The sequence below is a fragment of the Protopterus annectens genome, chromosome 2.part1, assembly GCF_019279795.1.
Source record: "Protopterus annectens isolate FY-2018-M chromosome 2.part1, PAN1.0, whole genome shotgun sequence".
Classification (NCBI taxonomy): Eukaryota; Metazoa; Chordata; order Ceratodontiformes; family Protopteridae; genus Protopterus; species Protopterus annectens.
The window spans coordinates 1,835,008,086-1,835,035,716 of NC_056729.1; the positions used below are offsets into that span (position 1 = coordinate 1,835,008,086).

Consider the following 27,631-nt stretch of genomic DNA (forward strand, 5'->3'; position numbering starts at 1 on the left):
ACTGATAGAACACAGGACACCCACAGAAGATGTAGGGACTGTCTAGAAGGGACGCTTTAGGAAAGTAATATGGAACTCCATAGTACTATAGTTCAGCTGATAATCTAAGTATTCAAACACCCACAACACATTACATAATGTGTCCCTACTGCTTTAGAAATAACAGCTGGGAAGAATCCAAAGCAATACAACACTTTCAAGGACAGGTCATGGAGACTAAGATGAAAGCTCAGAAAGCTGAATACCAGATATTCCAGATTAACAGTAACAAAGAAGCTCAACTCCTGAAAGAGAAATCTAAGCAACAGTGCGTAGTAAGACATGCACCAAAACCAAACTGACCTCAGCAGGGTGTCAGCAATGGACACTTTTCTGCTTTTCATTGTGCAAGTCTCTTCACCTCACATCTTGGTTTCTGTTTGACGTAGGGTGCAGGGTGGCAAAGTCCCCATGCAAAAATGCTTTAATGGTAGTGCAGCAAGTTTGTAGAGTTGCTGTTTTATTTTGTAGTTCCTCACTACTTTTCAGAATTGTGGGATCTGCAACACAGAGAAAAAAAAAATATTGGCCTGTCCTAAGAGAGGCCTATTTGTTGTAAAAGACCGTGTATGATTTTTTGCAAATACGACAGACTGCAGTTCTGACATTTCTATGATTAACTTAATGCCCACCAAGGAGAAAGCCATTCAACAGACAAATGTAGGATCCACAAAACCAGTTTAATGAAAAGCAAACTTGCTAACCATGAATTTAACAACCCAAGACAGAAAAGAGATTCTTTACATTATGCTGCAGGATTTCTCTCTGTAGGAGCTGCTTGTTAACCTTCAAATGATCAGAGTTCTGCCACAGACAAAATTACAGCACATCAAGGTAGTGCACAAACGCCCCTGGCTGTGGAATAACCAAGTCACAAGTGTAACAGGAATTTAAGACAGGTCAGGCAGACATGTAAGCTCAATGTCCGAGGAGAAAGTAGACACTTCACCCTAACAAAGAACCACATAATAAATATGACAGGTTGAAGGTTTCCTAGCAACTCAAAAACCTCAAGATCTCAGCTAGAAAGTCTACAGCAATGGCAATGGTCGGATAACCTGAGGAAATCCATCAGAGAAGGTGGCTGTGTGATCACCTCACTTTTCAATGGCTTTTTCACACATGAAGGCGAGTTAGGGGGACTGTGAAAATTGCAGCTTCAGATTTCTACTACCTCTGCATCCTCACTCAGAACATGAATTTATGGGCCCCTCACACTGGGGAGGAAATGACATGAGAGAGTCGAGCTCTGGTCCAATGAATGCAGTCCTCTGCTCTAGCATTACAACCAACTTCTACTAATTTAAAGTAGCCCCCACAACGATGCAAATCAAGACAAGACCTATGGCAGGGCATGGACAAGGAGTCTCTGAAAAGGCAACAAACAGCCAATCATCTACTATGGCAACAACAACAGAACTTTCTCCTGCAAGGCCTTCACAATCCCATCCAAAACTCTAGAAAAGACACGGAGTTGCAGACAATCCAACAAATCATATTTTGTAATGGAAGTGGTATGGTCCAAATGTGGAGTGTAGGAATCTTCTGACAATTTCCTAACTGATAGGTGGATGAGTGCATTTGGCAATATGGTTAACATCTTAACCTCACATACTCAAGGTACATGAATTGATTCTGGCCTCAGGTTACTGGCTGGGGTTAAAATGGATTTTCAGAGCAGTTACCCTAGCATTCACCTGTGACAATGTATCAATATGCAAGCACTGTGACACCTATCCAGACGTGCCAAGGAACAAGGGTTAAAACAAGGTGAAGAGTCAGTTGCCAGAGCCTGATGTACAGGATCTGCATGTTAAAGTCACTGAGATCAAGAAGGGATAACTCCAATTTTCTTTAGGAGCAGGAAAAGGCACATCATCATCCTGAGGCTGGAATGGGCTCCAGTGCTGTTGAGAAAGACTGGAGCTGATCCAGAAACTTAACTGAGAGCAGGTCGCCTCTTGGATGAACTTCTGATGCAGCAAGTGAAACAAGGCATTCTTAGTAACAAGATTCTTCATTCTTCAACCACACTCAAGACCAGTTTGTCCATTACGGTACTTTCCAAGGTAGGGAAAGTCTGAGTACCAGCTTCTCACAAGCAGTTCCAACATGTATGCAGGCAGTCAGGAATGCCACTAAGCTCCTTACAAAGTCTGCTACTTAAGAATAGAGTAAGCAAGGATATCACGGGAGGCAAAAAGTACAGTTGTGCACACCATAAGTGTAGATGTTCGAGTGCATTCACTGTTGCAGTCATCACACTTGGGTTATCTGCCTGCAGGTAGCCCTCAGTCAGCCTGAATAACAGAGTCTTGGGATTTCAGTGTCAGATGCTGTCACCTCTTCCATGACGTCAGGCCGTCAGGGGTATAAAACACACAGCGCCATTACATCAGCTCTTCTTGCCCCAGATGTCAGGAGACCCCAAAATAGGAAGCAATTACATGGTGTGTAATACCTCCAGTAAAAAGTAAATACCCTAACCATAAGATATGGCCATAAAGAGGATAAGTAGAAAGCACAGAAGAGTCAGGTGGCTGGAGGGAGGGTAACCAGGACTGAAACAGTAAATACACTCGAACATCTACATTTATGGTAAGTGTACACAAGTTTACTATGTTCTTCGTGTTTCACTGTTGCAGTCATCACACTTGGGTTGATTCATAAAGCTGAGGAAGGGTGGAGGCAGTCAAGTAATAGTAGGGCTGGGCTAGCAGGCCTTGTAAGACTGCCGTGGCAAATCCAGCTCTGGATTTCGAAAAGACAGGTAAGTGGCAATGCTTAGTGAAGGTGTGTACAGAACTCCAGATTGCAGCTTCCAGGATGTCCCTGGTAGGGACTCCCATGAGAAATGCTGTAGAGGATGAGGTAAGCCCTAGTGGAATGAGTTCTGATCCCCTGTGGGGTAGGTTTTCCATGGTGTTTGTAGCAGAAATGGATGCAGTGTGCTATCCATTTGGAAATGGCTTGCTTTGGAATGGCCTTGCCCTCTGCCCCTGTAGTAAAGCTGACTAGCAGCTGGTCAGATTTTCTGAAAGGCTTAGTCTTGTCAAGGTAGAACCTGAGTTGTCTGTGTACGTCCAAGGAGTGAAGGATCCTTTCCCCTTTATTCTGAAGATTAGGGAAAAATGTTGGTAAACGGATGGATTGGTTTAGAGTCACACTGGATACCACCTTGGGCATAAAAGATGGGTTAGTCTTGAGGGAAATGCTGTCAGCATGGAAAATAATGAAGGGTTCCACAGCCATTAGTGCCTGTAACTCAGACACTCTTCTTGCTGAAGTGATGGCTAGAAGTAAGGCTGTTTTCCAAGAGAGGAATTTTAACTGTGCTGTAGCAGCAGGCTCAAAAGGGGGAAGCGTGAGCTTCTCTAGTACAAAGTTAAGGTCCCAGGCAGGGGTGGGAGCTCTCCTCGGGGGTCTTAAATTGTTAGCTCCTCTCAGGAACTGTTTGACCAGAGGGTGAGAAAAGAGAGGTGGCTCAGTATTATAATGAGCTGAGATGGCTGAGGCATGAATCTTAACAGAAGAGAAGGATAGTGGAGGGTAAGGATGTGGAGCAGCTCTGCTAGGTAATCTAGGATTTTAGGTAAGATGTGCACATCTGTGTCCTTTCCTTGAGACTGGCTCCAAGAACAGTATCTTTTCCATTTTTTGAATAGCATTTCCTAGTACTAGGCCTTCTGGCCTCAAAGATGACATCCAGCACCTGTTTGCTAAGGGCTGCTGGTGGTATATTCAGGGAGTAAGCCAGACTGCAAGGGGTTTGCAGCTGAGGATGCAAAATTTGTCCCTCCTGCTTGGACAGCAGGGAGGGGGTCTGATGTAGGTGCCAGGGTGGCACTGCTGCCAGACTGCATAGGAGTGGGTACCAGTGCTTGTGGGGCCAGTCCGGTGCAATAAGGAGTGTCCTTGGTTTGTCCTGTTTGATCTTGAGTAGTACTTTTGAGAGGAGGGGCAGAGGGGGAAAGGCATAAATTGAGAGGTTTTCCCATGTAAAGGATAGGGCATCCACTTTCCATGCTTTGCTGTGGGGATTTCTGGTGCAAAATTTGCTCAATTGATGGTTTTGGGGGGAAGCAAAGAGGTCCACCTCTGGTGTCCCCTACCTGTGGGTTGGAAGTTTGAATGAGCTGGGTTCCAGTTTCCACTCGTGTGGGTCCAGTAAATTCCTGCTTAAGTTGTCTGCCAGTGAATTTTGTTTGCCTGGCAGGAATTGAGCTTGCAGGTGCACTTGGTTGCCCAAGGCTGTGTTCCACAAGGCCATGGCTAACCTGCAGAGTGTGTAGGAATGACCCCCCCCCCGCTTGTTTATGTACCACATAACTGTGGTGTTGTCTGTCTTTATCAAGAGTTGTCCTGGAAGGATAAGGTATTTGATGGCTGTTAGAGCATTCTGTACAGATAAAATTTCTTTTTGATTGATATGTAGGTGAATTTGTCCTGGGCTCCATTTGCCTTGAATACATTTGCCAGCCATGTGAGCCCCCCATGCATAGTCTGATGTGTCTGTTGTCAGGGTTTGGGAGGCGAGGGGTTGAGTGAAAGGGAGTCCCTTGTTGTGGTTGCAAGCCTCTGCTCACCAAAGGAACTCTGCCCTTAGACAAGGAATGACAGGAATAATTATTTCCAGGTCCTGAGAATGTTGGCATCAGAGACTTTTTAAGTACCAATGAAGTTTCCTCATATGCAGTCTTGCATATGGAATTAGTAGAATGCATGAGGCCATGAACCCTAGGGCTTGCAGTATTTTTCTTGCAGATAGCTGGGTTTTGGTGGCCATTAGTTTGAAGTAGTTTGTCAAATAAACCTGCTTTTCTGGAGTAAGGAATGCCATCTGGGAAGTTGTGTTCAAGCTTGCTCCCAGGAACACAGTCTTTTGGCTGGGCACCAAATGTGATTTATTTTCATTGATGGTGTACTCCAGAGAAGTTAGAAGTCTTTACAAATGCCAGGTGCTGAAGTAGCAATTCCTGACTGTCTGCCTGAATCAGGCAATTGTCCAAGTATGGATACATTTGAATATTTCTCTGTCTGCAGTATGCAATGGCTGGAGCCAGGCACTTTGTGAATACCCTGGGCACAGTAGATAAGCCAAAGGGAAGTGCAGAGAACTGATAGTGCACAGAGCCTGCCCTAAAACGTACACATTTCCTGCAAGATTTCCTTATGGGGATGTACAGATAACCTTCTTTTAGGTCTAGGGTGACTAGCCAGGAGTCCTTGGCCAGCATAGAAAGCAGCTGTTGTAGTGTAAGCATTTTGAATTTTGGGACCACCATTAAGATGTTGAGAATGGACAGGTCCAGGATAGGGTGACAACAGCCCTCTTTTCTGGGCACCAGGAATAGTCTGGAGTAGAAACCCAGTCCCCTTTGCTCTGCTGGAACAGACTGAATAGCCCTGATACTGAGAAGAGAAAGTACTTGCTTTTGAGCCACTGCCCACTGGTTTGGAGGAAGGTCAGGCAACCTGCTTGGGGTTGGCAGTGAGTGGAAGTAGAATCTGTATCCCTGGGATACAATGTTTAGGACCCATCGGTCATGGGTAATGGACATCCAATTTTTTTCATGCAGGGTGAGTTTTCCTCCTAGAGGTGCAAGTACTTGGGCATGGCTGGGAAGGATGATAAGACAAATCATTGTGAATTTTTTCCATAAGGGGGTGGCTTACCACGCCCTGTTTTTGAGGAGGGAGCACTCCATTGTTTAGATCTCTGCGTATCATGAGACTGTAGCCTTGGTGGCCTGTTTCCCCTGGGTTTGGGCTGAGATGACCTGGTAGGGACTGGAAAGGGCCAGTTTTCAGAAGGCCAATGCCTTCTGAATCTAGGTGGCTGTACCTGTAAGAAATCTTTAACAGTTTGCATAGATTTAGCTTTTTCCTCCATCTTTTTAAGAACCCTCTTCTGCTTTTGTGCCAAACATTCCTGGTTTAATGGAGCATCTAGTAATTTTGCTTTGACATGGTCTGGCAAGATTTTTTTCCTTCAGTCAAGCATGCCTTCTCAGTACAGACCCAGTGACAGCAGCCCTGCAAGATGCTTCTAAGGCATCAAAACCACACTGCAAAGTATGTTTACGGACTTGGTTTGCAGAATGCATTAACTCTTGTAAATCTTTATTTTCTGAAAAATCTGGAAGCAACAACATTCTTTGTTTAGTTCCACAATATACTGCTGGTACTTAAACATGTGAAACTGGCAATTAAAGCCCTGATGGCAAGAGTTGCAGAGGTATATACCTTCTTGCCCCATCTGTCTAAAGCCCTCAAATCCCTGTCCAAAGGGGTAGGATTTTTGGCTGTAGTATCCTCAATACCTTTAGGTCCCTGGAGGATCTGCAGTGGAATTCTTAAAGAGGAATTTGTGAGAGTCAGGTACCCTGTAGTACCCAGTCAGGCTTTCTAGGAGCTGGTGATAAAGTATCAGGAGTAAGACTGGATTCCAAGAAAACATCTATAATATCCAGGACAGGGGGCATAGCTAGAGGCCTGTGCAGAGGCAAGTCTAAAAATTCTCTGAGTCTCTTTTTGGACTGTAGGTAGTCCTGGCATTCCCAGCGGAAATGCTCTCTTAAGGTATGCAAGGTTTCACCACAAGAAAAGTCCTCTGGAGGGGAGGCAGAGAGAATGGAATCCTCTGCATCCGAATCCTCATAGGTAGATAAGGGTATGTCCGGGTAATCAGAGGTATCAGAGTCATTGGACTCATGGTCTGTTGAATCAGAAGGGAAGTCAATTATTTGTCTTTTAGAGGGGGAAGGCTGGCTTCCCCTAATTAGAGTTATAAGGTCTTCAGCCATTCTAAGCATTTGTTTCTGTGGCATGGGAGCTTGAGCATGCGCTTTGGTCATTGGTTTTCTAGGCGTAGTGCGAACTCTGGGCCTGAGAAACTCGGTCGTTTTAGTCTGAAATGAAATAGTCTGTTTAATACGAACATCGGAAGGTCGGAATACATCCTCAGAAGCTGATGCCTGCACAGCGGCTCCCGACCCATCCAAGGTAGAGACATCCACAGGTTCCATAATTGAAGAAGCATCTTGTGGCATACCGGACTCCGAATGGGTCTCAGCAGAGGCCTGCAAATCTGTAGAAGCAGGTATCAGGGGCTGTGAAAGCACCTCACTGAGTACCGGCGGACTGGCGACTAGCTTAACGGAAGCGTTGTTGGCAGTTTTGGACCTATGCGGTCTGTCTCTCTCTTTATCCTTATGTTTTTTCAGAAGATCGGTAGTCGGATGGCTTACCGAAGCCATTTCGAATATGGAGAACGAGAGTGAAAGGAGTTATCAACAAAGATAGCCTGTCGACGAATAGTTTGTGTCTTAAACAAGGCACAAAACTGACAGCGAGGAACGTCGTGGTCTGGGCCTAAACAGGTGACGCAGTACGAATGAAAATCTCTGTGAGGTATTTGCTTTCCACAGGCAAGACAACTGTTAACTTTTTCTGACATTGGTTAGAAGAAGAAAAAAAGAATCCCCAATGGGGTACTTAGCTTTAGAAGTCTTTAGGTTTGAAACTCGAAAAACGAAAATTTCAGGTAGTGGCTGACCAGCACTTGTGAACTACTTCTGCTTCGGGCTCCCGCGGCAAGAAAAGCTGCTGTAATGGCGTCGGCTGTATGTTTTATACACCTGATGACAGCATCCGACACAGCAATCCCAAAACTCTGGTATTCGGGCCGACTGAGGGCTACATGCAGAGAGATAACCCAAGTGCGATGACTGCAACAGTGAAACACAAAGAACATCCACCTGATACTCTTCATTTTTAAAGGAAAGAAGCTTCATCTTTGCAGACTGGGATGCTCTGGCCGAGGAAAGAGGGAGTTGGAAATGCAGGACTTGTCTTCCATGGTAGATAAGGCATTTTCCAATCTTATTTAGCTCCTTAGTTATCTCTCAAGAAGACTCCATAATGAGAACCTCTCTTATAGGTTCATAGGTTGGTACTAGGCTATTGACCCTAGGGCCTATACAAGCCTAGCCATAACAATTCCCTGGCTATTTCTTCTCACAGTATTTACTTCCCTGGACACCTGTCTAGCAGGGTGACTGACATGATCCCGGGGTGAATTTCCTATCTCCCATCCAATCATCAAGGTTCCTTTTGAAGAGGGCTAAAGAGGCACTCTGCTTCACATGTATGGGCAGTCTATTCCAGAGTCTGGGGAGTCTCTGGGTCAGGAACCTATTCCTCAAGCATGTTCATTGTGATGACAAGGTTTAGATCCCTGGAGCGTGCGTCTCTGAGGGATTTGTACTTCTTTAAGTGTAGCATGTCCAACAGCTCTGGGTTTGACATGGACTTCAGCACAAGAGTAACAGAACAGGCAGTCAGACCACTTCATAAACAAACAGAACCTCAGCTATGCCACCCAGTGCAGGCAAACATCAGTTTAGCTGTCCTAGCCACTGTGTCACAACAAGTGAAGGCAAAGTAGATGACATGAAATTACCCTGGTGACAGACTACTAAGGTTTTTTTTTTTTTTTTTTTTACAGGTACGTCTCTACTTCAAAATAAAGGTGCTCCACAAGTTTTTCCAGCAGCTGTTCTATTATGGAGGACTCACACTGGTACAGTTGGGAGAAACAGTGGAGTATCCTATGCCCTAATGTGCTTTCAATTCCTTGCTCTGTGGGAAGTAGCAAGATACAGGGGTCTCCAGACCCCATGAAGGGTGTACACAAGTGTCTGTTTTAGGAAACTTGCAGAGTATGGCATGCCACTCAGCCCAAGCCTCATACAAGACATCTGCCTTTTTGGAAAATGAAGGATCAGTCTCTGCATACATTCAAGTTGCAAAACTGGCACCCTTACGGACAGGATCCAAGGATGGAATTACTCATGGCTCCCTTTCCTTCTTCCTCTGGTAATAATTAAGTCTCTTTTGAGGGAAAAACCAACAGTCAATTAAGAGAACTTCATGAGGTAAACAATTTCCCAAAAAAACATCATTTAATCCAATGAGGTAATGCAGAGAGATAAAACCCTGACTACACCCCAACCATGGGTTTGATTAGCATCTACAGTGACTGACAGACCAGAAGGGAGGGATGGCAATATCCAACCAAGGTGGGAAGGTGCTCCCCTAAGGGGGGGAAGTGGTCGATGGATGGGGAAACTGTCCTTGAATGACATCATTACTGAGGGTGGACAGGGAAAGGGAAGTGGGTATGGCATATAAAAGAGCAAACCCCCTCCAGATTGAAGCAAAGAAAGACAAGCTCCCGGGACACACTTAGGATCCACAACCAGCCCCAGCAATTTCACAACAAGTCTGAGGAGGAGGATTGGGGGTTTAGGAGACAAGCTGGTAGATGTGGCATGGGGGCACTAGGGATGAGGTCGGTAAGAATGATGTGCAAGGGAGGACCAAAAAAAAAAAAAAAAACTGTCATCAACAGAGGTAATAGTAACAAGAGAATCATCCCAGTCTGTCTCATACAAAGAGCAATCGGCCCCTCTCTGAATGTAATGCACAGGAGTACTGGGAGAAGAGAAAACAATTTCTACTGTGAATTCCCCAAGTCACTGACCTGCACATTTTTATGATGCAGGCATATGCTGGAGAGAAGGCACACAGCTGGTACAGATGACAAGACTCCTACTATGAGGGGAACTGTTCATTAAAGGTGGCACTAAACAAGAGGTCTACATACAGCCCTGAGGCAGGTATCATCTAACATACCCTGACTGTGCTCCCTCTTTCACTGGCCTGGCCATGTCCCACCATAACAGTGAACCTAAGCCCAATGAGGTGGTGATGTCTGAAGGCCCAGCAGGTTCTTGCAGGCCTGTGGGAGCCTGCACAACCCTTGATGGTAAAGTATTGCCTTGTCTCATATGGGGGAGCGAATGTAGTAGACTTCCTGTGCTTTGGTTCAGTTGGAAAGGCTTGCCCAGAATTCAAGGACCAAAGCCAGGTTGGAAGGCCTTTACTCAAATTCCAAGACTCATTTTCCAAAGTGTTATCCAGGAGTTGCCCCTCCTGACATTCTCATGATTGCCGAACAGACATATAAACTGACCTGTGAAATGGAATCAAAGAGGCTGAAATGCCATACTTTGTCATCAACTGCAGCTCTCCTTACCTCTTACCCTTCCTTCCTCTTAGGCTCCAGTCTGAGATCACAATGTTCTTTCTCTCCTGCCAACCACTAAACAGGCTACTGCAACCATTTTGCTGGAATCATGGTTGTCCTATAGCTGCATTTAATAAGAGAATGAAGGATATTCATGCCAGGGTGGGAAACGCTGAAGCCGAGATTTTGGAAAGGAAGCGCAGTAAATTGGATAGAGATGACTGAGATTATAAAAACAAGCTAATTTTTCAATGGCAAAGAAAACCTAGGAGAAGTAAGTCCACCTTAAAGAATATGGCCACAAGATCTCGGAGTTCGTGAAAATAGTCATTCTCATCCACTGAAGCAAGTACCAGCATCAATATCAGAAAGAGTGTTTCGTTTGAGAAGTTGAGTGAGGGAGGCGACCAACAAGTTCAACAGAACACCACCCAACATGCGAGTCCCCAGCAGGTGAGAAGCAAGCGCAGTCGGAGATGGCAGAACAGGAAGAAATGAAGGGAATATAGATTTTAGAGTTGGACATTTTGGACTCGATGATGGTCAGGTTGAATCGGTTGTATTTAATGTGGAGCATGAATTTGAAAATATCAGGTATATTACGAATAATTTAAACAATGAGGGTCAAGAAGAGTCAGTGAGTCATGATGAAATGTTTAATGTGGTGTCAGAGTTACAAATAGATAACAGCATGTACAGTCTTTTAATAAAGGGGGTAAAATTTGTATCTACATATTTTCCGACTTTGGATGATATGTTAGAGGTGGGCCATTTTTGCCACAAACTGCATTTAAAAGCATTTTTTTGCAAAAAAAAAACATGTTAATAATGAGGGCTGTAATGCAGCTTGTAGTGCAGATGATGAAGAACCACTGCTGGATTTATCTTTGCATGAGAATGAATTAGTTGACATTTTCATGGATGAGTGTGAATTTGAAAATAACAGGGATGATGTCACAGGTGGTTTTTAATATAGAAAAGGTTATGAGAAATTAACCATTCCTTGGTTCCCTTATGTTAGTTCTTTTAACCCACCCAGAACATTTTCAGCAATAACAAATTTTAAAAAGGTGTTATGTAAACAAGTGCAAGTGGAATATAAAACGTTTTTTGACAGTTACAAGCCTCATAATTTAAAGAAGAATGAACAGGATGCATTGAGACAGTTACAAAGGTTGAATAAGAACTATGTCTTTTCACAGGCTGACAATGGGGGTAATTGGGTAATCATGTCAAGACTTGGATATAATTGCATGGTGGAAAATGTTTTACAAGAAGATGGTGTCTATGAACAGGTACATTTGAATGTTTTGGATGTTTACAATGATCTATTGTTAGAACTGCTGGAAAGGGGAGAAAGATTAGGATTTTTTTTCCTCACATAATGTTAAAAAATTGTATATTAAACAACCCAAAATGGCTAGATTGTATGCTATCCCCAAAGTACATAAAGATTTGTTGAATCCTCCTGGTAGGCTCATAGTGTCAGGGGTGGGGTGGGGGTTGGGGGGTGGGGTATCTCCAGAATATAGGGATTTTTCTGGATGCACAGTTAAAGGAACATCTGAATCGAGTCCCCTCCCATACTAAAAATGGTAAAGAGCTATCAGATGCTATGGGAGGCATGGAATGCAAGGATGATTACTCTGGTTAAGTGTTGATGTTAAGTCTTTGTATACTAACATCTCCCATAGTTGGGGCCTGGAATCTGTAGCTAGGTTATTGTGGGGAGGTCCTAGAACCAATTACTTATTACAGCTTCTAGAATTTGCACTAACCCACAACATTTTTATGTTTGAAGATTCTTATTTCTTACCAAAAAACAGGTACAGCTATGGGGCCATTATACTCCCTATCATACGCTATTATTTTTATGGATTTTTTTGAGGATAATTATATTTACAGGAATACATATTTTGTATAGAATGTGTTAGTTTTCAAACGATATACGGATGATTTGTTTTTTGTATGTAGAGGGGAAACTAGCCTTTTGAACAGTTTATGTTGGAAGTGAACCAGAATCAGTATGGCATAACATTGTCTTATAAAATGCACAGGGAAAACATACAATTCCTAGATTTGGAGTTATTTGTTGATGAGAACAAATTGGTGTCTTTTAAACCATTTTAAAAGGAAAGTTGACGGTCACAGGGTTCCGAGGATTCCATTCGCGCAGACCTTACTATTGCATATAGTCCGCATCCAGTCGCCCTCAGAACAATACGCCCCCTAAAAAGACAAGGTCAAAAATACTTAGCCAAAAAACATGCACCACCAAAAAATATAAATAGAAAATACACTGCCTCAGTCGAACCCTAACCACAGATATACCAGCGTAAACAGAGAGGGAAAGGAGATAAATCTCAATGGTACATAGGGAACAAACTGTACTAATGATCTTATCCTGGTCACAACCACCCTTGCACTATTGGGTAAAGGAAAAAAGATCAGGTCCCGGTTATTGGCAAATCATAAAGAAGCAGGAGCTGACAACATGTGCAGCAAAAAGGCTAGGGATGCATGGCAAAAAGGAGCACTGTGAGAAATCAAAAAGCAATGGCTAGCTGAAAGGCCAGGAGAAGGTGAATGCTGCTTCAAAGTATGCCTTAGACCCAAACCCCAGAGAAAACTGTTGCAAGTAGGCAGGCCCCATGGAAATGCGCCTAACAAGCACTCTGTAACCTCCTTGCCATGATGGGATCACAAAAGTTGTGGCAGCCGAAATAAATGTAACATGGATAAGCCCAGCCGGGAATGAGGCACAGTGAAACTTGGCAAACACTCAGAAACTGGGAATAAAAAATGCAATGCAAAAGCCAATCCACCTAGAAATAAAATAACGCAATTGGCTAAGTACAACTCTAAAAAAAAGGTAAATCTTTAGTATTAAATAATCTTGCTTAACTAAAAAAAAGTCACATAATTTTAGGGAAATTAGCCACAATTAAAAAACCACACTAATTTCCTTTATAGGGGCAAAGGAATAAATAATCTTCTGTCCATATGGAAATGAAGTCAAAATTCAAAAGCCTATAAAGCATAAAAATCAGACACCCTTGACACCCTTCTTGCATAAGTAACAAAAACAAAAAGTCCAAGAGGCCTGCAACTCCTAATTCAGTAGGCATTCCAACAAAAAAACAGTCCAATTCAGCAGTTACACAAAACAAAATTCAGCCATAGCTCAAGGACTCAAGCTCAAAGCTTTGGAGTATTACCCAGCCCTCTAAGAAACTGCTTGAACAAAGGATGTATGGGTGGTCTGGTCTTCATCCTAGTTAGCTGGTTGATAAGAAACAATGAATCCATGATGAGTGAGACAAGACCCTTGTCCAAAGAATTTAGTAAAGAGATTGAAGCTCCAACTTTGTTTTGGCTCCCCAAAATAAAAAATTCTTTATACTCAAGAAATTGAAAAATCTTATCATTTTATTCTTCTACCCTTTTCTAAAACATGTTTTTCTTCCATTGTCACATTTTACCATTTGTGTATGTGTCAGAACACCCATAATGCCATTTAAAAGATGAAGAGGAAGTTGAGACCTGAGAAGAGAGTGAAGCTTTGATATTGAGCACAGGATTCTTCAAGAGTGGATACATGGAGAAGACAAGGTTAGAGGAGTAGATTCTACTGATGGAATCAAGAAGAAGGCTTGGTGTGAGTTTATCCAGACTGGCCTGCTGGAGTAGCTCAAAATCTTGAGGAATACCTGTCTATCAGAGGCATCAGTACCTTGGAAGAAGAGGCACCTTGGGAAAAGCATACAGATGAAGGAAAGCCAAGGCATGTTGGTGAATCCACTTTAAAGGCAGTGTGAAAGAGAATGGATGCACTTAACAAGCCCATGAAAGAAGTAGTGCAAAAACTAAGCCATGTAACTGAGTGAGAAGAACTGAGATCCATGATTCAGGATCCACTGATCTCTGCTGGAAACATGTATGGATCCAGTTTCCACTTGTGGAAGAGTTAAAGTGTCTTGTCAAATCCTTGCCTGAAGAGTTAGGCACAAGCCTGCACGCACTCTAGCAAAAAATCATTACAAGTGTTTAGAGATAACAAAACATTCCCCTTGTTTGTTGAAGTAGAGAATATGCCTTTGTGTCTGTTGTTAATGACAGTTGCCCTGGCTGTGCGAACTCCTTGTTGCTGCTTTATGCTTACCTGGATAGCCTACATCTCCTTTATGTTGATATGTAACTGCTACCACTTCTATTTTAGCCATGTGTGTATATGTCTCTAGGCTGGTGGATGTAAAATCTGACTCGGAGTCTTTAGGTAAGTTCTGTAAGCTTCTGGCCGGTCACAATGTCACTTTGTCTAAAATTGTCTCTGAGCCTAACACAAAATACCAGTTTTGTCTAAAATTCCTTAGCCCACCACAAACAGTGTTCAAAACCATTGTGTTATATTGTAATAACAGTTGGAGAGCTGGGGTGCAGTGTCCTTATATGCCATTTGGCAATGTTGAACTTCCTTCAATGCATGCAGAACGGACCTAATTGATAGCAAGATGGTTGCCAGGTGTCTGCTTGCTCTTTTGTCCGGTTCTATGCAGTTTGACATCTGGAAGTTCCAGAAGACACAAAGCCCTGCTTATGTCTGTTTGAGGTGTCTAAACCATCATTTTATTTCACTCACAGAATACCTGATCATCTTAGCACTGCTATAAGATATTCCAGATGCTGTAGAAGGTCTACAGAATACCCTCATAATCCTAGCACTAGAAGGATATCCAGCTGAGAGAAGTCGTCCTCCTTCCTTAGTAAGCTAAGACTCAGCCAGAGCCCTAAGGATAGAAGATAATCAGTGTAGAACTGAAAAGGGCAATACTCTGGGCGAGAACAGAATAGAAAAATGAATGCAGAGGATAAGCCCTGAGTCCTTAGCTTGAAATGCAGATGAATGTAAGCCTTGAACCTTGAGATGCTTGAAGTACATCTCTGAGATATTGCCAACACAATGTGAAGCCCTGTAAGCACTAAAGTTACCATCCAGTGATCTTTGTTGAGAGGGTAAAAGTGTAGGTAAGTGTTGATAAGAGATCTCCAAATGTGTCCTTAAGTCCCCTGAGGAGGTACAGAGAGGGAACTCCTAAGAATAAAACTCTAGGCCCCTTTTAACACAGGGCAGAATAGGATGATGCTTGAGTAATTACTGTTGACCCCTCCCCAACACTTTGTGTCTGGTCCAATTGAGCCAACAAACGAGAAATTCACCTAATCAAAAAAAGGACTGTTTTGAAGGTAGAGAGTCTTCCTACTTAGACCACTGACCTCGCCCTCACCAGGCTGTTGTGAGCCCTCAAAGAAAGTCTGTCTAGGCCTGCTCACCCCCCAGGCAGCAGAGCTCTACACCTAGAGACTCAAGGATAACCTTGAGAATCACCCCACCACGCCTACCTAAACTTAGCAGGCCAATTTCTCAGAAAAACTCTTGGCTGTTTAGACAAAAAATCTTTTAACAGTTTGCATAGACTTAGCTTTGTCCTCCATTTTCTTTAAAACTGCTTCCTCAAGGTGAACCAACCATTTAAAAGCACTTAAACATCCATCCCAAAATCTGTTTTCATCAATGTTGCTTCAATTTTGATCCCTCAAACAGGCATGCCTATGCAAGTTGCAGCCTCCCAAAGGCGCATGCCACAACCGGCCTGCACTAGTGGGCCACCACTTTGCCACTTTGCCCAAAGCACTTGTTCAAACACACAAACTACTTCCACACTTATCCAGCAATACTTTACACAAAGCATCAACCTTAGATTTCAATACATTCAGGAGATAATTTTGATATTTTTCAATGAATACTTTCAATTATTTGCTCATGGCTAGAGGATAGAAGGCCATGTTTTCCTAACACCCAATTCCATTGAACGCCCCCACCTCTTTGTCCTTCACCTCTTTGCTTAGGGGAAGAGCCTTTAGGCACCTTTTTCACAGTTTCTGTCAGTCCCCTAAACCCTAAAGAACACTTGGTCATCAGGACTTTAAACAAATACTTAACAACTACCTATCACCTATAGTACCAGCATATCAGGGTTCAGGGCACAGGATGCAAAGTCAGGTTCAAGTTTTCAACAATAAAAACATCTTCCACCACATTCAACACAGGAGGTACAAACAAGGGCCTAAGCCTCCTCTTGAAGGAAAATTCCCCTGCCTTTCTTCCTGGATCAGTCTTCCCTCATGGTCCCCCATCTAAAATCCAGTCTCCTCAACAAGAGATCTCTGAAAGGAAAATCATCCAGGAGGTAGAATCAATACAAATCAGAATCCTGCAAAGAAATTCAGAGGCGAGAAGAGAATCAGAAGCCCCTGAACCCTGTTTTCAACCTTCAAAACTGGTTCCACAAACTTTCACTCTGGGCCCTAGGAAAGGCTAAATCAACCTAATCCCATAGAACCTCTGCCTCTAGTAGCTTATGTTTCTGCCATTTAGAGCAAAGGCTATAGATACAGAACCTAGGCTAGCTGAAGGAAGCCTACCTTCTGAAAAGAAGTTTGGCAACAAAAGGAGAGGCTCTAACCACTTTGGGAAGAGAGGAAGAATAGTTATAGTTGCCTGCCTAGCCCCTCAGCCTGCCTCAGCCTCCTGGCCATGCCCCTGACTCCAGAAGTGTCTGCCTGAGACTCTCTAACTCCTCTCCTGGACCTACCCTGGCTCCACTGGACTAGACTCGACCACTGGGACTGCCGGGTTCATCAACCTCTAGGGGCTGTTCTGCTTTTGTGTTTGTCGCTTTGCGCCGCGCGGGCCGAGCATCCGCGCGCGGCTTTGCAACTGCAACGCAAATAAAACACTAATCTGGCACAGTCTAACCTCCTCTAACAGTGCTTTTGTTACTTTTAGAAGAGCCGCAACCAACAACAACCAACAAGCCCCTAAACAAGGGTATACATGTAGTATATGGTATGAGGTATTTGTTTCCCACAAGACAAGAACAGTTATTTATCTTTTTCTGACATCCGGACATTAAAAAGGCAAAGAAAACCAAAAAAACCAAAAGCCAACTCTAGTTTAGCCTGAAATTCGGTTTTGAAATATTTCGCTCGGGAAAATTTCAGAACGCCAACCTGCACTCGCAAAACTGCTTCTGCATCATCGGATCACCAAAACAAATATGAGATATATGGGCGATTCATACCATTAGTACTTGATTTCTGACGCTCAGTCGCGCCTGCCCTGACCGACGCTTAACTATACTCGGGTATTCTGGATGCGGACTATACTATACCCAATAGTAAGGACTGCAGCAATGGAAGACGAAGAACATCAGCAGCTAATAATTTTTTTGAGTGCGGACAGCATGCATCCAGAACATTTGCTTAAATCTCTTCCTTTTGGAGAATTTAAACACATTGGGGGTAATGTTTACGACAAGACCACATTGGATAAAGAGTTCAATGCTGTTAAATCCAAGTTAGCTAGCACAGGGTACTCTAGGCAGGTGCTGAAAAAGGCTGAAGAGAGGGTCAAAAGTGAGATTTATCCCTGCAAGGACATCGGGCCACAGGAAAGGTCATGGGTCTAAAGGTTCCAAAAAAGTGTCCGAGGATGACGTATTTTTCGTCAATAAAATTTCCCCTTTTTCGAAAACATTAAAAGCATTGGTATATAGGTTTTGACCTATTACCCAGTTGGATGATGAGGTTGGCAATGTCTTCATTGGCAGAGTTATATTTTCACATCACAGATTTCATAATCTAAAGGAATTACTTAATGTCAGGGTCAGCTGCAGAGTGGATGAAAATGTAAATACAGCAGGCACTTTCAGGTGTAGGAAATGCAAGGTGTGTGATAAAGTTTGAAATATTTCGGGTAGCTTGATTAATAGAAAAAAGTTCAAAGCCTTAGGATCCTACAACTGTAGTAGTAGCGGGGTTGTTTATGCCATTGAATGCGACTGTCAGCCTATAAAATGGTATATAGGTCAAACCAGAAGAATGGTTAAAAGAAGAATTATGGAACACACAGGGGATGTGAGAAATGCAAGGATGAATAATCCATTTGCCCAATATTTTCACGCCATACATAATGGGAATACCAGTAGTTTATTTTTTACTGTATTAAATAAACCTTATGCAGTACAGGATGTTGAATATGGGCGCATTTTCTTGAGAATGGAAAGTAGGTATATCATTAATTTTGGAACCCTATGGCCCAATGGTCTTAATATGGAGTTGGATTTACATGTGTAAGATTATGCATTATGTGTAACTTTAACAAATGTATTATGAATGTTTTTGTATCAATGTCGGATAATATTATGTAGTTTCATTAGATACTGTTTAAGTATATATTAGTGTCATTATTTGATGCTTATGCACTTTAAATCACTATGACTCACTGAACAATTAATTATTGTATAACTGATTGAGTAATTGGACTAATCAATTTAGTGAAATGTATTTAATCTGTACCATCCTTATGAGAAATTATTCTCTGGAAGGCTTGATGCCAAAGTACTAGGAGCATAGTAAATCTGGATGATGACGCTTCTCCAGTCTAGTGTGTTTTTTTGTCCTATAGTTTCTCTCACTTCACCTGCACCACGTGATCACAATGAGGTACTGGCATTTTCTGCAACACTGGACATGGTGCTCACTTCCCAGACAGTTCTTGTAAGATTCCTAGCTCATGACCTGAATGCATACACAAATTTAATGTTCTACATTTTTCAGTTTCAAATCCAGGCACCTTCCTATAAAGTATATTAGGATAGAAATTCAAACTGCATGAGTGGCAAAAATAAAGATGGGAACATAGTGGCATTTGCTACCACATATGCAAGCATGCCCCAAGTATATGAGCTACAGGTCTTTGATTAAGTATTTCTAGACAGGGATGCCAGAAAGGAAATATACAATTGTTAACCACCTTAAAATAAAATGTCTTTTGATACCCTCTGGTCTGTCAGAAAACAAGAAAGGAAAAGGATTAAGCAATGTTAAGGCACAGTCATTTCAGAATCATGCTGAATCTGAAAAACACTTAAAACTGCTTGAAAAAAAAATACTGCCTAAAGCCAGTTTTGGTGATTACCAAACCAATCTTTCCTTAAAAGGGGGCAATCCCCCAACATCCCTCAACTTATATATGCCAACTCCAAGGTTTTGATTTAAAAATGTTCTGTAATCTGACAGAAACTAGTCTTTTTCCCTGTGCTGTCCTGGCCTCATCTCTCCCTCACAATGATACTAAAAGTTGGGGAGAATAGAGATCTGCTTTCTTTCTGTGGCAAATCCATAAGCAGTACTCATAACTACTGCTAGACTGGTTGGGAGAAAGTCTTCTTTCTGGATTCTGGTGGAGGGTTTGGCAGGGTACGCGGATGACTGGCAGATCAGCTCTTGTCCTTGAAGGCTTTTACCTTCCAGATGTCTTAATCATTTTAAAACATAAAAATGAAGCGCATACACATGACCTTTGCTGTAAAGGTAACCTTCCTGCTACCTACTCTGGTGGTAGTCCATGAACATCCTATTAAGGTATGTCAGAGGCAGTTGCCCTTAAACAGGCCATCAATAACAGATTCAGTAGCACAAATCTTTACTAAGGGAGAAAGCTGCCCCATGGACCCTTTTACCACCTGCTAGACAGCCAACTGACTCACTGATAGGACCAGGAGTTCAAAATAGATGAGGCCACCTCTACCAAGAGGCATTTACTAGTGGAGTCTGCCAGGGCTCCCAGACATATTGGGCCCCTTCCTTTTCGGCATTCATTTTTCTGAAATGGAAGAAAATGCTGAAGGTTTATGGCTGACTATGTTTGCAGATGACTGCAAGCTGGAGGTTTATCGGCTCCCCTGCAGACATTAGCATTCATCATGAAGGTCGACTCTCTGATTAACAAATGGTGCCACAGTCACAGTCTTAAACTCAATGCTAAGAAATGCATAACTGTACCCTTTGGGAAATCAACCATCTCAGCTAAATACCATGTTGGTAATTCACTCCTGAGGGTCAGGGTTCTGAGTATGCACATAGACAGTAGCCTTACCTTCGACCACCATGTGGCCACAGTGGGGAGGAAGTCCTTTTATGTGGTGTAACTTATAAGTAAGGGCATGGCATCTAGATCCAAACAGGTCATTACCCCCATTGTACTCCACACTTATCACACCAATCATACACCTCAAAGGTTCCTTACAAAAAGAACACAAGGCATAACAAACTTACCTTATGAAAAGTGCCTTAAAGCCCTTTCTCTCTATTCAGTCTCCTATAGATTGTTGAGGAGTGATCCATGCCTGGCTTACAAAACATCCACAAACCCCACACTTATGAATCTCCTACATATTTGCAAGTCAAAGAGAACCAGAAATACAAGGTCTAGGGACCTGAATTTTGTCTGTGACTTAAAGAGAACATGTTGGAGAAACAGATGTGTCCCAGAGACTCCCCCTCCTATGGAACAGGCTTCCCATCCATGTGAAACTGGGTTCGTCTAATACCTAGTTTATGCACAACCTAGACAAGTGGATGGGGAATAGGAATTTTACACAGGGCCTGCCACCCATGCCCCTTATGGACAGAGATAGCGTATAAGTGCCTGGACCTCAATGTCCTACTTGGATGCAGGACATCATTATTCTGGGAAAACTTGGCTAGGCTTAGAAAGCCACCGCAGGTTGTTAGCCTATTAAAAGTCTAAGAATTTATGAAAAACTGGGTACAGTCCTGGCCATTGCATCTGCGGTCTTATAGTTGAAGTGGACACAATGGAACCCCACTTTATGCACTGCACTCGGGACTTTTTTCTACCACCTTTCAACAGCATCAGGAAACATTGAACAGCTACTCCATGATTTACTACACCAGTGATGAAAAAAATGAGATGTATGGGATAGATAACTAGTATCAATTAAAAACAATGTAGCAAAGGAATAAATACATACCTAAAGATAATGACCTCCTTCTAGAGGATTATTACACTGCTGCTGAAAAACAAATGCCACTGGTGAAGAGGTGGTCTATGAGAAGCAGCTAGGTGTATGGGTTTATCCATGGACTCTGGACATTCTGCTGTCTAATTTATGTGTTCCGATCTGGTATCTCTGGATGAGCCTGGTAGACAGGTTTTCTGTTGGGCTTCCATCTCAGTCAGGAGTTGATAAAGACCAAAACTCATTTAACCAACAATAGTAAATGACTACACTAATGCCAGCACTTTACTTGCTCACCTCCCAATGCAAGAACTGCCTTGTGTACATCTCATGCATTCACTGCAACTATCACGTTTGTTGACTCTTAAAACCTTATTCACCTTTTTGAAAGGTCTATTATGCAACTTCAAACTGCTTTCTCTCATTTTTCTAGATCTGTGTTCTTAAACATGACATTACCTCTAAAGTAAACATTTACAAGAACAGGACACTCCTAAAGAATGACTTACTAAGCTATCCAATCCACCACCAAGGAGGTCCACTGCACCCATCTGCATTGAAGACACCTGAGGAACGTTGACTGGTGGGCCCAGGTCAAGATTCAGCAGATCACCAAGGAGGTCTCCCTGAGATGGGATCACCTGAGGTTGATCCAGTGCTCCAGATGAGGCAGTACCAACGGGGCTGTCACCAGTATCAATACTTCAAAAAAGAGAGGGAGAGAAAAAAAAAATTTTATTAGCATCTCTTACACCAAATACAAGGGTCTTCCCAGACGACTATTTTGTAAGAAACATCTGTTTAGAACACATCAATGCACTTAATATCAGCATTATTTTTTGCCTGACCACAAAATGAAGAGTACTTGTATGATGTAGCTTTTTTGTAAATATACTTACAAACATTTTTCAAGGTTTTATTCAACAAACCTTAATCAAGCACTGCCTCCTCCTGTTCCCTACGCAAGCATACACAAATCAGAATCAAAGTAAAATGCACTCTCATTATTCAGTGATTCGACAACCAGTACAACACTTTTACCATCAAGTGCCATCTACCTCACACCCTTTGTATTTTTTCCTTTTCAATTTAGATAGGTTCTAGAATAAAATAAAACTGAAAATGGCACAGTGGCCTACTCCCTCGGCAGTGGCCCTTTCTATAACCTATAGCTACGGGATCCCTCTCTCGTTTCTTCTTTGTTTTTTAATTTAATTTAATTTAATAGTGTATCCTTAATGACACAGAAGTATTACTTGCTGTATAACTGTAGACTGATCTTTCACTGAGTGAAGACTAATGTACTACAATACAGGCAGAGCATCTGCTGGCCTTGTTCAAGAGAAATCTTGACCAATGGATGAGAGATCGCAGATATACCTTAGGGATTACAAGAGTGTCACTGAAAGGGCGAAGCACATAAACTATAGGCTAGGCTTGTAAATGCCCTGGGCAGAACCTATAATACAATAATCCTAGTCTTTGTCACTGTAATCTATGAAACTTTAACTGTAATCTTCAAATGTATTTTCTTATATTATCACTTCCAGGCATAGCCTGAAGCAAGTCTGACCTCCAACCTGGTCAACTAATTGAAATAAACAAACAAACCAAAGGGTGAAACATTATGTATTTGTCTGTTTGTTTGGCTTTCACAGAAATCCATTTGAATTTGTACTGATAACAATACTACCTTAACAAAGTCACCAAAATTAACTAACTGAAACACTGACCCAATGCAGTGACTTCAGACAAAATCAAAGAGGAAAAAAGGTAAAATAACATGAAATAGATATCACTTTCAAAATCAAGAAGTCAGCACTCTTCTGTATTACATATTATCAACCTTAGGTCACAAAGTAATCAATTAAAGTGCAAGGCAGTGAATCTAATTAAATGCCTTGCAATTCCCAATGCAATCTGTCAATTTTAGTAACAGGAATCATATCAAAAAGACAAGAGTAGCAAGGAGAATGGTAAGGAACTGCCACTGAGGTTAATTTATCATTCATACATTTCCCATGAGAATTTGCATTACAGTATGAAATACCACTGTATGCAAGATCATGTCTTTTTTTGGTCTATAAAGGAACTTAGGAATGTAATACTCTATAGTCCTCATAATGACAAATCAACATCATTATTATTATTATTATTACACTAGAAAGGCATATATTAAACTAGAAAGACATATACTGATGTAGGTTATAGAAATACTTAAACTATACACCCTTTCAAAAGAAATGGCTGAAAAGTACAGTTGTGTACACTTACCATAAATGTAGATGTTCGAGTGTCTTCACTGTTGCAGTCATGAATGTAGGGTTCTCCCTTGCTGGCAGGCAGTCCTCGGTCGGCCAGAATCCCAAAGTCTGGGTCCGGCGTCGGCTGCACAGCCATGCTCCCTGACGTCAGAGCGCCAGGAGTACAAAGCTGACAGCCGACGCCATGTTCTCCAGTTTTTCTTGTCCCAGATGTCAGGTGTTCCAAAATGAGTAAGATCCCATACCCTTTGCAAATACACCTCAAAAGAAGGGTGAAGAAGGGAGCCACACAAAAGAAAAAATAAGAGGGGACAGGAGGGAGGGAAACCCAGACTGCAACAGTGAAGACACTCGAACATCTACATTTATGGTAAGTGTACACAACTGTACTATGTTCATCATGTTTCACTGTTGCAGTCATGACTGTAGGGTTGAATCCCAAAGCAGAATAAAAAGGAGGTGGTCATAAAGTAGAGGGGGCGGCTAAAAGGCCCTGCAAGACAGCAGAAGCAAAGCCTGCCCTAGACTTAGAGTAGAGAGGGAGATTGCAGTGCTTGGAAAAAGTATGCACTGAACTCCAAGTAGCAGCTTCCAAAATGTCTTTGGTGGGAACTCCCCTGAGGAAGGCAGCTGAAATGGCAGCAGCTCTGGTAGAGTGAGTCCTTATACTCCCTGGGATTTGCTTTCCATGGTGTGAATAGCACAATCTGATTCCATGAGCAATCCATTTAGAAATGGTCTGTTTTGAAATGGCTTTACCTTGTGAACTTGAGGCATAAGAAACAAATAATTATTCTGATTTCCTAATGTCCTTGGTTCTGTCCAGGTAAAAACGTAGTTGTGTGTGTACATCCAAGGAATGCAAGATCCTTTCCCCCCTATTTTGACGACTGGGGAAAAAAGTTGGCAAGTGAATAGTTTGATTTAAAGCCATTTTGGAAACCACCTTAGGCAGGAAAGTAGGATTAGTCCTCAAAGACACCCTGTCTTGATGAAAAATAATATAAGGTTCCACAGCCATGAGAGCTTGCAACTCCGAAAAGTACAGTTTTGTACCTACCATAAATGTAGATGTTCAAAGATCCACATTGCTGCAGTCCTTACTTATGGGTAGTCCGCTGTCCTCGGTCGGCCCGAATACCAAAGTATTAGGCTGACGTCGGTCATGGGCGCCTAGATCTGACATCAGAGCGTCAGGGTATAAAGGCGCATGACCGACGTCATTTCCTCAGTCTTTTCTTGCCCCAGATGTCAGAAGGCCAAACCAGAAAGGCCACAGCCAAAAACAGAATACCTCTCAAAAACATGCCCAACAACAACCATCACCTAAAGCATAGCACCAAGTCTAACTACAGTGGGGAAGGAGGGAGGGTAAATTGGACTGCAGCAATGTGGATCTTCGGACATCTACATTTATGGTAGGTACAAAACTGTACTATGTTCTTCATCTCACATTGCTGCAGTCCTTACTTATGGGTAGAATCCCAAAGCAACGGGAAAGGGAGGATGGTAAAAATCATAAAGCATTAGGGGCCGCTAAAATGCCCTGTAAAATTGCAGTGGCAAATCCAGCCCTAGACTTAGAATAAAGAGGAAGGTGGTAATGTTTAGAAAAGGTATGCACTGAACTCCAAGTAGCTGCCTCCAAAATGTCTTTTGTAGCTACCCCCCTTAGAAAGGCCGTAGAAGTAGCAGTAGCCCTAGTGGAATGAGGCCTGATTCCAGCAGGAATCTCCTTACCATGATGGGAATAACAGAAAGAAATACAAAACCCAATCCATTTAGAAATAGTTTGTTTTGAAACAGGTTTACCCTGTGACCTCAAAGCAAAAGAAACAAACAATTGCTGAGACTGTCTGAACTCCTTGGTTCTGTTCAAATAATAACGCAACTGCCTGTGAATATCCAAAGTATGCAAAATTTTCTCCCCTTTATTTTGGGGGTTTGCATAAAAAGTAGGCAAATGAATAGTTTGATTTAAGGCCACACTAGAAACCACCTTAGGCATAAAGGAAGGATTAGTACGCAAAGATACCCTATCCTTATGAAAAATCAGGAAAGGCTCCACTGCCATGAGGGCCTGTAATTCAGAAACCCTTCTTGCAGAGGTAATGGCCAACAAAAAAGCAGTTTTCCATGACAAATACTTTAACTCGGCAGTAGCTACAGGCTCAAAAGGTTGTAGAGTAAGTTTTTCCAACACAAAATTGAGATCCCAAGCAGGAGTAGGAGCTCTACGTGGGGTCTTATATTCTTTGCCCCTCTAAGAAATTGCTTAAACCAAGGATGAGAGAATAAAGGAGGGTCACAATCATAGTGAGCAGAAATGGCTGCAGCATGGACCTTTATTGAGGAGAAAGACAAACCCTTGTCCAATAACTCAGTAAGATATTGAAGAGCAACACTTAAATCAGGTTTGGAGACATCAAAGTCCTTTCCTTTGCTCCAAATAAAAATCTCCTCCATTTATCAGCGTAAACTTTCCTGGTACTAGGCCTCCTGGCCTCCAAAATAACATTCAAAACTTGTTGTGGAAGCTGAGACCCTCCAGAGTCTAAAACAGAATATGCCAGGCTGTTAGATGTAGAGACTGAATCTTGACATTGAGGAAGTGACTGTCCTCTTGTGACAAAAGGTGCAGAATCAAAGGCAGAGGCCATGGAGGTTCTCGTACTAAGCTCCTCAGTAGTGGGTACCAGTGTTGTCGAGGCCAATCCGGTGCTATCAAAATCATGGTTGGCTTGTCTTGTCTGGCCTTCAAGAGTACCTTGGGAAGAAGAGGCAGAGGTGGAAAGGCATATACATGCAGATTGTTCCAACTGAATGATAGAGCGTCCACCTTCCAAGCTGTGTGATGAAACATTTTTGTGCAAAACTTTGGCAACTGGTAATTTAGTGGAGAAGCGAACAGATCTATGTCTGGAGTTCCCCATAACACTGTCAACTGTTGAAATACATGAGGATCCAATTTCCACTCGTGAGGATCCACTATTTGTCTGCTCAATACATCTGCTAAGGAGTTCTGTGCTCCTGGTAGAAACCTTGCCTGAAGATTGAGGTGTAGATTGAGAGCAGTTTCCCACAGAATCATCGCTTGCCTGCAAAGAGGGTAAGAATGGGTTCCCCCCTGCTTGTTGATGTACCACATGACAGTAGTGTTGTCTGTTTGAATCAACACCTGCCCTGGGTGCAGTAAATCTTTGAAAGCCATCAATGCAAACTGGACTGCTAACATTTCCTTCAAGTTGATATGCAAATTTTGGAGTTTGACAGGCCACGTGTTTTGCACCCATTTTCCATTGAGGTGTGCTCCCCAAGCCTTGTCCGAGGCATCTGTTGTTAGAATCTGACTCGCCTCTGGCCGGGTCACAGAGAGTCCCTTGTTTAGGTGACATTCCTGAGCCCACCACAAAAACTCCTTCCGAATGCAAGGTATTATCTGAATGACAGTGTCTAGATCTTGGCAGTGCTGTGTCCATACATTTTTGAGATACCACTGAAGCTTCCTCATATGCAATTTGGCATTGGGAAGCACCAGAATACAAGATGCCATGAACCCCAAGGCTTGAAGGACTGTCCTTGCAGTCAGCCTGGACCGTAGAGACATTTGATGGAAATAAAGAGAAAGGCTTCTTTGTTTGTCCGGGGTCAAAAGGCCATCTGGGAAGCTGTATTCAGTCTCACACCCAGAAAGCACATGTCCTGAGAGGGTACTAGACTGGACTTTGTTTCGTTCACAGAATACCCTAGGCATCTTAACACTGCCATCACATACTGCAGATGATGAAGAAGTTCGTCCTTTTCTTGTGCAATAATCAGGCAATCGTCCAAATAAGGATAAATCTGTATTCCTCTTAGTCTGAAAAATGCTATCACTGGAGCCAGAACCTTTGTGAACACTCTGGGCGCAGTAGATAAGCCAAAGGGCAATGCAGAGAACTGATAATGTAAATTTCCAGCCCGAAAACGCAGGTACCTCCTGCAACTGGGCCTGATAGGAACATGAAGGTAAGCCTCTTTGAGATCCAGAGTAACCATCCAGTGATCTTTTCCCAACAGAGGTAAAAGTTGTTGTAAAGTCAGCATCTTGAACTTTGGAATGTCCAGGTAAGTGTTGAGGATAGATAAATCCAAAATTGGTCTCCACGTGTTCCCCTTCTTTGGAACTAGAAACAGGCGGGAAAAAAATCCTAGGCCCACTTCTGATAGAGGAACTGGCTGTATAGCTCCTATTTGAAGAAGTAAAGAAATTTGTCTGCGAGCCTCTATCCTTTGCCGAGGAGGGACGTCTGGCATGCCTTTGAAAGGAGGCATGGTATGGAAATAGAACTTGTAACCTCGGTTTATAA

The 27,631-nt window shown here is 42.6% G+C and overlaps 1 protein-coding gene across 3 annotated transcripts in view; it reads right to left on the bottom strand.

The window, feature by feature from the left end:
- AP2B1 (adaptor related protein complex 2 subunit beta 1) overlaps nucleotides 1-27,631 on the bottom strand; it is a 1,330,026-nt gene that overhangs the window by 764,716 nt on the left and 537,679 nt on the right. For all 3 annotated transcript variants that reach the window (XM_044063279.1, XM_044063277.1, XM_044063278.1), the window contains exon 14: nucleotides 21,528-21,720. In XM_044063279.1, coding sequence (XP_043919214.1) covers nucleotides 21,528-21,720 — 193 coding nt within the window. The remainder of the gene's footprint in view (nucleotides 1-21,527; nucleotides 21,721-27,631) is intronic.